Consider the following 13,843-nt stretch of genomic DNA (forward strand, 5'->3'; position numbering starts at 1 on the left):
TTGGTCCCGTTTTCAAATTGGTCTACATTAAGGTCCAAAGGGTCCAAAATTAAACTTCGTTTGATTTTGACAAAAAATTAATCGGTTGGGTTCTTTGATATGCTGAATCTAAAAATGTACTTAGATTCTTGATTATCGGCCCAGTTTTCAAGTTGGTCCAAATCGGGGTCCAAAATTAAACTTTGTTTGATTTCATCAAAAATTGAATAAATGGGGTTCTTTGATATGCCAAATCTAACTGTGTATGTAGATTCCTCATTTTTGGTCTTGTTTTCAAATTGGTCTACATTAAAGTCCAAAGGGTCCAAAATTAAACTTAGTTTGATTTTAACAAAAATTGAAATCTTGGGGTTCTTTGATATGCTGAATCCAAACATGTACTTAGATTTTTGATTATGGGCCCAGTTTTCAAGTTGGTCCAAATCAGGATCTAAAATTATTATATTAAGTTTTGTGCAATAGCAAGTCTTTTCAATTGCACAGTATTGCGCAATGGCAAGAAATATCTTATTGCAAAATATTGTGAAATAGCAATTTTGTTTTTAATTAGAGTTATCTTTCTTTGTCCGGAATAGTAAGCAAGAAATATCTATTTGTTAGAATTTTTTTTATTTGGAGTTATCTTTCTTTGTCCAGAATCAACTTAAATCTTTGTTATATATACAATATGCAAAACAATGTATATTCACTTTTTACTACCAACTGATAAATTTAAATAATCTTTACCATTCAGTGATAACAAGCAGTTTTTTTACATCTTAATATTTTATGATGTATTTAAATGAGTAGTAATTGTTGCAAACTCCATTAGAAATTTTAATTGAGATTAGTTTTGGAATAAGGGAAAGGGGGATGTGATTAAAAAAATTGGGTTCAATTTTCTCATTTGAAATTTCATAAATAAAAAGAAAATTTCTTCAAACATTTTTTTGAGAGGAATAATATTCAACAGCATAGTGAATTGCTCTAAGAGAAAACAAAATTTTTAATTTCATTAGAACACATTCATTCTGTGTCAGAAACCTATGCTGTGTCAACTATTTAATCACAATCCAAATTTAGAGCTGAATCCAGCTTGAATGTTGTGTCCATACTTGTCCCAACTGTTCAGGGTTCAACCTCTGTGGTCGTATAAAGCTACGCCCTGCAGAGCATCTGGTTGTAATTTACACATTTTTCAGTGTCAACATTATTTGATTTTATCTAAATTCTGTTCATTTTTGTCGAGCCTGCAACTTTTGTTGCAGAAAGCTCGACATAGGGATAGAGATCCGGCGGCGGCGGTGTTAGCTCACTTCTTAAAAGCTTTATATTTTAGAAGGTAGAAGACCTGGATGCTTCATACTTTGTATATAGATGCCTCGTGTTACGAACTTTCCGTCAGTCACATGTCCAATGTCCTCGACCTTATTTTCATGGTTCAGTGACTACTTGAAAAAAAAGTTAAGTTTTTTTGTAATGTTAAATTCTCTCTTATTATAAGCAATTGGATAACCATATGTGGTATGTGCGTACTTTGCAAGGTCCTCATACCCATCAGACAGTTTTCACTTGACCTCGACCTCATTTCATGGATCATGCAGTGAACAAGGTTAAGTTTTGGTGGTCAAGTCCATATCTCAGATACTATAAGCAATATGTCTAGTATATTCCTTGAATGGAAGGACTGTAAGGTGTACATGTCCAACTGGCAGGTGTCATCTGACCTTGACCTCATTTTCATGGTTCAGTGGTTATAGTTAAGTTTTTATGTGTTGGTCTGTTTTTCTTATACAATATGCAATAGGTCTACTATAGTTGGTGTATGGAATGATTGTAAGGTGTACATGTCTAGCTGACAGGTGTCATCTGACCTTGACCTCATTTTCATGGTTCAGTGGTCAAAGTTAAGTTTTTTAGTTTTGGTCTATTTTTCTAATACTTTATGCATTAGGTCAACTATATTTGGTGTATGGAAATATTTTATGATCTTTATGTCGGTTACGCAGGTTTTATTTGACCTTGACCTCATTTTTACGGTCCATTGCTAAGTTTTAAGTGTGTGTGTTTTGGTCTGTTTTTCTTTATTTATAAGCAATAAGTCAACTATATTTGTTGTATTGAAGAATTGTTAGCTGTACATGTCTGTCTGGCATGGTTCGTCTCGACGATGGATAACTCCCGACGACTGACCTTGACCTTGACCTCATTTTCATGGTTCATTGATCAATGTTTCATTTTCTTGGTTAATGTTGAGTTTATGTGACAGTTGTAATAAAGCTTTATATTTAGGTCTATCAAGATAGTATCAAGGATTAGTAAAGAAGGCGAGACATTTCAGTGTGTGCACTCTTGTCTTGATAATTGCAAGATAAAAAAATCCCGGGAATATGACATGAAAAATAACTATTGAAAATAGTAAAAACATAGATGAACAGAAAATAAAATCTGTCTTTAAATATTTTCAGGTCAGTTGGTTATTTCTAAAGTTTATCTTGGTAAAAGTGTCAAAGCTTTAGACGATAGACAGTAAGTGAACTTTAAAAGATCAAAGTTAAATAAAATGCATGTAGCGAAATATATTTACAGAGTTTTTCCTGATTTTTTTGCTTTGTCATTGAATTATTCATTCGAATGTTTCAAGCGCAAACATGACCAGAATATCGTAGATTGCAATGCAATCCAAAAAAGATTGCAAACCAATCATCGTTTTAAGTGAACGATAATGATAACTCCCGAAATACCCTGAACGCTCAGAAATTTGTCAACAAAATAATACACGATACGGAGATACGACAATAACAAAATCTCGCGACGATGTCCATATATGATTTGGAATTTTAGAGCTGAAAATTGGGAAAAAAAGAGCATATTTTTCATTGGGAATGGGGCCAAAATTCGGCCCCAAAATGAGGGTTGGAAAATCACTGATTTAAATTATTTATGTCACTACATTCTTTAAAATCATTTTTTTAAATCGTTCAAATTTTACTACCATACAAGTAATCTTATTAGTTATCAAAGGTACCAGGATTATAATTTAGTAAGCCAGACGCGCGTTTCGTCTACACAAGACTCATCAGTGACTCTCATATCAAAATAGTTATAACCAAAACAAATACAAAGTTGAAGAGCATTGAGAGTCCAAAATTCCAAAAAGTTGTGCCAAATACGGCTAAGGTAATCTATGCCTGGAATAAGAAAATCCTTAGTTTTTCGAAAATTCAAAATTTTGTAACAAGTGTGTTGTATTTTAGGCTCTACACATACAAATAATTAAAGTATTTACTATACCCCATGCAACGAGTTCAGATAGTAAGGACATACTATGTAGTTGTGCATATTGGCGGGAAATTGCCATTCAATTTTTTTTCTAGGAGTTACGCCCCTTTGAACTTATTTGCTTTAATGTACTACTGCAACAGTTTGTCATCGCAACTCCTCTCAAACCACACAACAGAATTTCACGAAACCTTTTCAGATAATAAGGACATACTATGTAGCTGTGCATATCGACGGGAAATTGCGATTCATTTTTTTTTCTAGGAGTTACGCCCCTTTGAACTTATTTGCTTCAATGTACTACTGAATAGTTTGTCATCACAACTCCTCTCAAACCACACAACAGAATTTCACGAAACCTTTTCAGATAATATGGACATACTATGTAGTTGTGCATATCGACGGGAAATTGCGATTTCAATTTTTTTTCTAGGAGTTACGCCCCTTTGAACTTATTTACTTTAATGTACTACTGCAACAGTTTGTCATCGCAACCCCTCTCAAACCACACAACAGAATTTCATGAAATTTTGTAGATAATAAGGACATACTATTTAGATGTGCATATTGGCAGGAAATTAATTTTTCTTGTACAATTTTTTTTTCTTTCACTTATTTAATTTCTCCAATGACAATGTGGGGACGTGGGGTATGTGAGCGTGCTCACTAAGGTTCTTTAATTTTATAATTCTTTACAAATATTTAATCTGGTTAGATATTCATGCAGATAATAATAATAAAAAAAAATAGAAATGTTTTACTCAAACATTGAACAGAGAGAATTGAAAGCATTTAGGATAAAAATATAAAAGATTTCTACTAGCACACATTTGTGCTGTTAATTTATTGCATTTTGGAATTAGGAAAAGCTTTATAAAACTCAAGCTATAATTATATTTAAGACTATGTCCAACATTCTTTACTCATTAAATTTGATGACAAAAATACTGTTTTTTATAACAATCAGTCAATGAATTTAGATGGTCACAAAACCTATTATTGTTTTTCAGAATAAGCAAAAGTTCATATCCCAAAATAGATGCTGTGTTCAAACCAAGGAAGATGTGTATTTCTATCGGTGAGTTTTATCGTGTTGTATAACAGCAACTATTACTGTTGTTAACAACACTTAGGAATATTGTTTTGCATACCTGTCAACCTGTGATGATGAAAATGCAGGTCATGACCTGCATTGAAGAATCAAATCTCAGGTCATAACGCGTACAAACTTTTTTGAGCAGAATTTCAATATTAATGGTTCATTTTCTTAAAATTTAAATGAAAAAAAAGATACCAAAACATCAATGCATGTTCACTTGGTTAAGTCATTTTAAATTCTATTAATTTTTTTTTTATTGCACTTTTAATTTTTTTTTTTATAAATTTGAGTATCCTGTTTGCTTTTTAAGATTGTGAAACACTACAATATAAAGTGTAATTTTAGAAGGTTTGACATTATTGGCTCTCTAGCATTAAAATACATCCTCTGTTAGTTAATAAGAAAATTAGACTATGTTAAAATATAGTAATACAGTTAAAGGAAGTATAAATGTCAACTATTTTTTAAAAATTGTATAAAGGTATAAAAATAATGATAAGTTATTTTTCAATATGTATTTGAATTTTATATTTTCATTATTAAATATTTTTCACCTATAAAACGTAAATATAAGGAATAATTTTGAATACTGACAAATAAGGGGAAGTAAATCTTGGTTGAAATATTTTTGTAAACGAATAGAGCAATTTATTTACGACCTAAAGCTAAGGTAATTGGTATTAATTAACAGTGTGTGTTGACACCAAAGCTGTCAAGTGAAGCCATGCACTTAATGGGTCACTTAATTTGACAGTTTACATAGCTAGATAAACTTTCTGTTCATGGAAGAATTACGAATTTAATTTCAATTGAATATTGCTTATGAAATCAAAAATACGTGAAAAATCGGGTCATTTTCGGAATTCCCGCGTTATATCAATGACCCGGCGGGTGATCCGGGTGATCCCTCAGAATTGTGAAAATCTCGGGTCACACCCGCAGAATACGGGTCAGTTGACAGCTATGGTTTTGATTTCTGATTAGTGACACACTTTATGTTTATCTCAAACTCCATGAAAAAGACTGGACAAAATCAGACAAACATTTACAGATTTTCATACAGAACATATACTGTGCGTCTGTTATTTAGATTTTTAATCTGAATGACTTTTAAGGTGTCTAATACTAAAACATGAACTCAGTCATTCCTGCTTATATTATTCAGAGACACTTTTTCCTTGGAACTCGTACATTTTTAATTTCATTTAAAATTTAAAAGATTGGGAAAGTAAATGGCTTCTTTATGTCAGCCTTGTAAAATTGCTGAGAGCAAGCCAAATTCTTCGTTAACTAAATATTTCCGCTGTTTTCAAGGTGACAAGATCATCTTTTATCTGAAAATACCAAACAAACATTCATATTCAAAAGAAGGTTCATGATTCATCTCTGTTCCCAGGGAACTGCATTTTTTCATGATTGACAGTTAATAGAAAGGAGTTATATTAATATATTTGTCCTATTTCAGAAGGTGATACTCTATGTGAATGTAGCGCCAGACAATGTGAGTGGTATTTATTTGACAACAGACTTGTACTGCCAGAATATGTGGTAGAGTTTGAATATGTCACAAAGGTAAGAATAAAACTTTTGAACTTTTTGTTAAGGATGTATACTACTCTGTTTCAAAATAACAAGACTGTTATAAATTGATAGTATATAAAGAAACTAAAAAAGCAGAAAAAAATAAAGTGTCTGTTTGCTTGTTTTTGAGATATAAGCCATTGAAAATTTGGCAGGATATATTTCTCTCTAGACTTTGCACAAATTTAACATTGGCACCCTTTTCTTTTAAGAATTATGAAAAATAACATGAATTCTATAGGATTTTCAAATATGGCATTTTAGAATATATTTAATTTAATTGTGAAAAGAAAACTAGGGATTAATTGGGAAAATTTAATAATGACAGACAGTACATGGATAAAACCAGAGGATTCCGAAAAATTTGACAAAATTTCAAAAACAAGAGGAGCAAACATCCTGAATCTTGATGTGAACTCTCTTTTTGATCCTTTATTGGGTACCAATGTAAAAATTATATGAGAATATTTCACAGCACATAAGCTTGTACATGAGGTATTATTATTCTTTTATACTTTGTCAAGAAAGGCCTCTGGAATTGCTAATTTAATGACATTTCTTCAAAATTGTTATAATTGTGCAGTTGACAAGTTTATTTGCTCACCTGGCCCAAAGGGCCAAGTGAGCTTTTCTCATCACTTGGCGTCCGGCGTTAGCTTTTACAAAAATCTTCTCCTCTGAAACTACTGGGCCAAATCAAACCAAACTTGGCCACAATCATCATTGGGGTATCTAGTTTAAAAATTGTGTGGTGTGAACCAGTCAACCAACCAAGATGGCTGCCACAGCTAAAAATAGAACATAGGGGTAAAATGCAGTTTTTGGCTTATAACTCAAAAAACAAAGCATTTAGAGCAAATCTTTTAGCAAAGCATAGATTAACTTGTGTTAGCTGCATATAATTGTGAGCTTTGCTCACAGATTTGTTACGTTTTGTATAAATATTCAGTCAAAGAAATATATTAAATGTCACAAATTATGATATAATATACTGACCTACTTTAGAAACGCAACACTAGATTATTTTTGTGTTATTTTTGAATGAATTTGTCACCATCAAAAGCCATGACTGCCTGTTACAGACTCCAAAATGATTGTCAGAAAGATCAACAAATTCTGTCTGACATGTTTAAGGTTCTGTTTTACACCTTCTGATTTTGCATTTGTTCAACCCATTAATTGGTTTTGGCAATTATGCAGTTGGAACATGAGAGCTTCAAGGGTTGTCCTTCAGTCAATTCTTTGGCAATTTAGTTGATTGAAAGCATTTATGGTATGAATCTGTTTTCAATGGCACTCGGCAGTTTGATTAGCAGTTAATGTTGCAGCCATAAACATGTCTTGCAAATGACGTTGTGTATTCAAATTTTGTTGATGTTTCATTGTCACAACACGTTGATCTGTTCATTTATGGCCAGCAACAAATCATATCTACTTGTATCGTTGTCGGAAGGACAGTAAAACGAGATTCTGAAGTCATAAAGTATGGTTGCAGCACGTTTATGTTTTCATGTTTGCAGTATTTTTAAGGGTTAATTCAGTTTTTTAATTATCAGTCTTGGCCAAATGGAGATGCAACATTTTTAAACTGAATTAAGTGAGGCAAAGGATTGAAAGAACTGTTTTACAAAGCCAAAAAATTGAAACAATCTTTCATGGGTCCAAAATTTCGCTTTAAGTAATTTGTGCGACTTAAAAAATTTGGTATGTCCAATAACCACAGATAAGTCAGATTTTGATTTTTTGTAAGGAGAAAGGAGTATGATAAGCATGAAAAGAAGTTATAAGAGAATCAAACAAGATTTGTTAAAAAAAATCAACAAAATGAGTGATGCGTTTCTAAAGTCGTTGAGTATACTATATAAGATGAAGCTTTTTTAAAAATACCCTAACAGTGATTTAGGGTTTTCTTGAACAAAAAGCAAAAAGTATAAAGTGATGATTGTAATTATTATATAACAGTTTAAACATGTATACATGTACTGTAAATATTATATAACAGTTTAAACATATACTGTAAACCAACTAAATTTCGCGAGCGATTTATTTTCGCGACTTTCGCGATTAGAAAAATAACGCGAAATTAAATCATCGCGAAAAGGAATAACCTGGCTCTTTCCCTATCAAACCGCATAAAGTAAAAATAATAAAAAAAAGTAAAATCGCGAAATTAAATCGCCCCGAAGTTGACTAACTGAGTATAAACGCGAAAATAAGTTGGTTTACAGTACATCATCGTCTCATGGGTTTTCATTCTATTAAGAATGCATTAATATTGTGATGTCACACTTTCCATTGAAAAAGCATGCATAGTACAAATTCATATGACAAACAAAAACATGATGAGACTGACCATACATGTACTGCAATTGTTATATAACAGTTTTAGCATATATACATGTACTAACATTTTAGATAGAAAGACTTCGAGCCTTACTGCAAGATCCTGAGGTAACAAAAATAAACTTTGCCAGTTTTGATGATTTGCCTCTACCTTTAGATCCTAATATTAAAGTGAATGGTATCTGTGTTGAAAAGGCTACGCTGTTAAAGGTGAGAAAATATTTAAACTTGCACTTCTATATATGGCATAATTCTTAATGTGTATGTGTCTGTCCCTAGTCAGGAGCCTGTTATTCAGTGGTTGTTGTTTAGTGATGTGTTTCATCTTTGTTTTTTCCTTTATTTTTTGGTACATAAATTAAGCTGTTTGTTTTCTCGTTTGAATTATTTCACATCTGTCATTTACATGTAGGGGCCTTTTATAGCTGACTATATGGTATGGGCTTTGCTCATTGTTTAAGGCTGTATGGTGACCTCTAGTTGTTAATTTCTTTGTCATTTGGTCTCTTGTGGAGAGTTGTCTCATTTGCAATCACACCACATATTCATTTTTATATTGTGAAGGTATGCTTTGTCTTCAATGCCCTTCAACTTGCTACTGAAATTTATCATTTTAACATTGTTGATGTGTCTGAACAGAGTCTTTCCATTAACAATTGATTAAATTGGGGACAAAATTTTAAGCTTACTTAAGATGTAAGCACTGGTCCATTTTTTAAGGTCAACACGTCTCTATTTTTTGTCATTTTTTGTTGTCAAGCCTGCAACCTTAGTTCCAGATAGGTCAACATAGAGATAGTGATCCAGCAGCATTAGTTTACTTCTTAAAAGCTTTATATATTTCAGAAAGCAGAAGAACTGGATGCTTCATACTTTGTACATAGATGCCTAATGTTATGAAGTTTCCTTCTGTCATATGTGTATTGCCCTTGACCTCATGTTAATGGTTCAGTGACCACTTGAAAAAAAAGTCCTGTATTGTATAGTTGATGTCTCATTTACTATCATTTATACTGATCAAGCTACAGATTTTACGTTGAATAAAATAAAAAATGTAAAAAGTGTTTATACATTTGGTGTATAGAATGATTGTAAGGTGTACATGTGTAACATGCAGTTGTCAGCTGACCTTGACATTTTCATGGTACAGTGGTCAAAGTTAAGTTTATGAATTACAGTCTTTGATATGCAATAAGTCAACTATATTTGGTGTATGGAAATATTTTTATTATGAACATGTTAGTTTCACATGTTTTATTTGACCTTCAACTCATTGTATGGTTCATTGCTCAGTGTTAAGTTTTTGTGATTTGGTCTGTCTTTCGTAAGCCATATTCAATTATAGGTCAACTGTATTTGTTGTATACTATGGAATGAATGTAATGTGTATATGCCTGTCTGGTAGGAATCGTATTACCTTGTCCTCATGTTATGTGTACTTGTAGTAAAGCTTTATATTTAGAAATATCAACATAAAATCAATGGTTGTAAAAACGGCGAGACATTTCAGTGTGTGCACTCTTGTATACAATATATTGTGGATTCATTTTTATTCGTGGTATACCAATTTTCGTGGGTCACAGCGAACCACTCGTTTAAGAATTCAACGAAGAATAATCCCGATAAATGTGTATGGAGTCTGCTGTTTATTTCTGGTTATGTTATGCAGTTCTAGTATAGTGTTGACTAGCAATAAACATTGTAACATAATTCATGTTTTTTTTAAAAGAAGATACAAGTATTTTAATTAAATCAATAATAAATATATTGAATATCAGTGGTATTTTACTTTTTAAAATAGATTAAAACTGTTCATGGAAAATAACAGCAAGTTCTTAAATACCGTGTCATAGTTTGGTTTACTAGTGATTAAAAATTATATTGCCCGTAGGTAATATTGTTTATGACAGGAACATTTATTTTCACACCTTTTACTTATATGTCTGTTTATTATATCGTGATTAGGGAAATGAGCATTCAATCATAAAACTTTGATTGCCTTATAGAATCCCGACAAGCATTTATAAATTGTAAAACAAACAAATAATTAGTTGTCTTTGTCCATTATTGTAATAGAAGTTTTTAATGAACACTTTAACCTGAAATGACCAAGCGAGGATTTTGACAATTCAAAACTTTTTCAATGAATTCCTTTCTTCTTTTTTGTTTGTTTTATTATTGATCAAACCAATGAGGTTATATGATCTCCTAAATCAAAAAGAAATCCACCAATTATGTATCTAATTTTTTTTGTTTTGTAATCAGCAATCCACAAATTATTTTTACGTATACCACGAAAAGTCTTTTTTACTCTATCCGCGAAAATAAATGAATCCACAGTACAATGTATATTCACTTTTACTACCAACTGATAGATTAAAACAATCTTTACCATTCAGTGATAACAAGCACTTTTTTACATTTTATATTGTATGATGTATTTAAATGAGTAGTTATTGTTAGGGGCCATTAGAAATTTGAATTGAGATCAGTTTTGGAATAAGGAAAAGGGGGATGTGAATTTTTTTTAATTTATATTCAACAGCATAGTGAATTGCTCAAAGACAAAACAAAAAATTTAAGTTCATTAGACCACATTCATTCTGTGTAAGAAACCTATGCTGTGTCAACTATTTAATCACAATCCAAATTTAGAGCTGAATCCAGCTTGAATGTTGTGTCCATACTTGCCCCAACCATTCAGGGTTCAATCTCTGCGGTCGTATAAAGCTGTGCCCTGCGGAGCATCTGATTGAAATCTTTTACAAAAATCTTCTCCTCTAAAACTGGTGGTTCAAATTTAACCATACTCATCATTGAGGTATCTAGTTTGAAAAATATGTGTGGTGATCCTGCCAACCAACCAAGATGGCTGCTATGGCTTAAAATAAAACATAGGTGTAAAATGTAGATTTTGGCTTATAACTCAGAAACCAAAGCATTTAGAGCAATTCAGACATGGGGTTAAATAGTTGTGGAAGTCGAGATCTATTAACCCTGAAATTTTCAGATGAATCTGACAACTGGTTGTTGGGTTGCTGCCCCTGAATTTGAACTTTTTAAGGACATTTTGCTGATTTTGGTTATTATCTTTCATATTATTATAGATAGAGATAGACTATGAACAGCAATAATGTTCAGCAAAGTAAAATCCACAAATAAGTCAACATGACTAAAAAGTCAGTTGACCCCTTAAGAAGTTATTGCCCTTTATAGTCAATTTTTAATAATTTTGTTAATTTTTGTTAATTTTAACAAAATATTTTCCTCTGTAACTAATGGGCCAAGTTCATTATAAATTGATATAATTGTAAGAATCAAGAATGTTCAGTAAAATAAGATCTACAAACACATCACAATCACCAAAACACAATTTTGTCATGAATCTATCTGTGTACTTTGTTTAATATGCACATATACCAAGGTGAGCGACACAGGTTTATATAGATTAGACTGTTGATTTTCCCGTTTGAAAGGTTTTATACTAGTAATTTTGGGGCCCTTTATAGCTTGTTGTTCTGTGTGAGCCAAGGCTCTGTGTTGAAGGCCATACACTGGCCTATAATGGTTTACTTTTTTTTTAATTGTTATTTGGATGGAGAGTTGTTTCATTATCACTCGCACAACATCCTCCTTTACTTTAAACGGGAAAACATTCTGTTATTTTTCAGTGGAGAGGGTTGGAGGCTGAACGTTATCAGACAGCATTAGATCAGAGAGCTAATGCTCTCAACAGCAGAAAGAAATTAGAAAATGACATTAAGGATCTTCGACAACAAGCAGAGTTAGCTGTTTTTGTAAAGGAAGATGCTGTCATTCAGTTTAAACATGTACAGGTTCAGATGAATGACAATCAAACAGAACTTGATGAAATGCAAGCCTCCATGAAGGATATAGAAAGGAAACTTGAGAATTATAAAGCTGATGTACTGAAATTACAAGAAGATTTGCCTGCTTCTGACAGAAGAAATCCTGAAGCTGAAAGAGATGAGCTATATATATTTACACTGTTTACAAGTTTGAGTTTTGGTGGGGTTATTTTAATGCTTAAATTTAAAACAATGCAAAATTTGTAGTTTCCGTTCTCTAACTTAAAGATGCCTTAACCAAATATTATGAAACTTATACACAATGTTTTTTACGTACCACAAAATACAGATCAAGATGAATTTGGTGGCGTCACTTTAATAATTATCGAGTTACAGCCCTTGATCATTCCAAATGTACCCCACGTGTGCATACCAAATGTATCCTTAAGGATAATATTCTCCATCATGTATCTTGTCTTGTAACAGAGGATTTTAATGGTCTGGTTCAGCATACAAAAATTTTAAAAGTTCTTATGAAAAACAAATCTGTCATGGCTGTTGACAGAGAAAAAAAATGATAATTTTTTTTATCTAACAAATTGTAATATTGTCAAAGAAGGAAGTGGGGGGAAAATATGTGATTGAGAACAACCATTTTTGACACTAGGAAACATCTCTTTTGTGAACAAAAAGAGACTTTAAATGGTATTTAAATTGCTGCTTCTCTCAGAAGCATATATATAGGAGTATAGAGTAAGAGAACAGACTGATAAAATTTGATTTGGAATAATGGGACCAGAATAATCACCAGATTAGGGACTTGTGACTGTTATCTTGTAAGTCAGCTTCTTAAATTTACACTGTTTATTGGACTAGAACATGTAAGCAGATATCTCCTTGCCATGTTGATATATAGGCTTATATGTTAGAACACTTGCTGGTGGATGTAAAAGATTGATCAATAGACTGGTACCAGTGGTTAAAGTATAACAACCTCACTCAAGTAATTATATGTCTCATTTATGGGCATTATGTTTTCTTGTCTGTCTTTTCGTTCTGACTGTTTTTCTGTCTGTCTGTCCCACAAGTTAAATTTTTTGGTCGAGGTAGTTTTGATGGAGTTGAAGTCCAATCAACTTGAAATTTAGTACACATGTTCCCTATGATATGATTTTTGTCGATTGTCGAAAAAGCAAAGTAAGCGATCCTACATTTCGTCGTCAGCGGCGCCCACAAATATTCACTCTGTGGTTACAAGTTTTTGAAATTTTAATAACTTTCTTAAGCTAAACTGGATTACTTCCAAACATGAACAGAAGCTTGTTTATGATCACAAGATATAGTATCCAGAAGTTAATTTTGTAAAAATAAAATTCCATTTTTTCCGTATTTTACTTATAGTTTCTCTGCGGGAAAACATTTCATTCACTCTGTGGTAAAAGTTTTTAAAATTTTAACAACTTTCTTAAACTATCCTGGGTTTGTACCAAACATGGACAGAAGCTTGTTTATGATCTAAAGATAATATACAGCAGTAAAATTTGAAAAAAAAAATAAATCCGTTTTTTCTGTATTTTACTTTTAAATGGACTTAGATTTTCTGCCAAGAAAAAACACATTCATCTGGTTGAATTTAAAAAAAATAATTAACAAGTTCCAGGTCGAAACCAATACCGATACCAATAGTATATTCACAAGTTACCTATACCTTATCTGTACGGTCCACATCTTACAGGCGCATCACCAAACG

General features: G+C 32.0%; 1 protein-coding gene across 1 annotated transcript in view; it reads left to right on the forward strand.

The window, feature by feature from the left end:
- The window catches only part of LOC134716670 (leucine-rich repeat-containing protein 9-like), a 33,935-nt gene extending 21,560 nt beyond the window's left edge, over window positions 1-12,375 (forward strand). Inside the window, exons 6-10 of the mRNA XM_063579676.1 lie at window positions 2,448-2,508; window positions 4,272-4,339; window positions 5,826-5,932; window positions 8,357-8,494; window positions 11,956-12,375. Of these exons, the coding sequence (XP_063435746.1) occupies window positions 2,448-2,508; window positions 4,272-4,339; window positions 5,826-5,932; window positions 8,357-8,494; window positions 11,956-12,360 (779 nt within the window). The 3' untranslated portion in view covers window positions 12,361-12,375. The remainder of the gene's footprint in view (window positions 1-2,447; window positions 2,509-4,271; window positions 4,340-5,825; window positions 5,933-8,356; window positions 8,495-11,955) is intronic.
- Window positions 12,376-13,843: the final 1,468 nt, after the last annotated feature.

This window comes from Mytilus trossulus, chromosome 4 (assembly GCF_036588685.1).
Source record: "Mytilus trossulus isolate FHL-02 chromosome 4, PNRI_Mtr1.1.1.hap1, whole genome shotgun sequence".
Lineage (NCBI taxonomy): Eukaryota > Metazoa > Mollusca > Bivalvia > Mytilida > Mytilidae > Mytilus > Mytilus trossulus.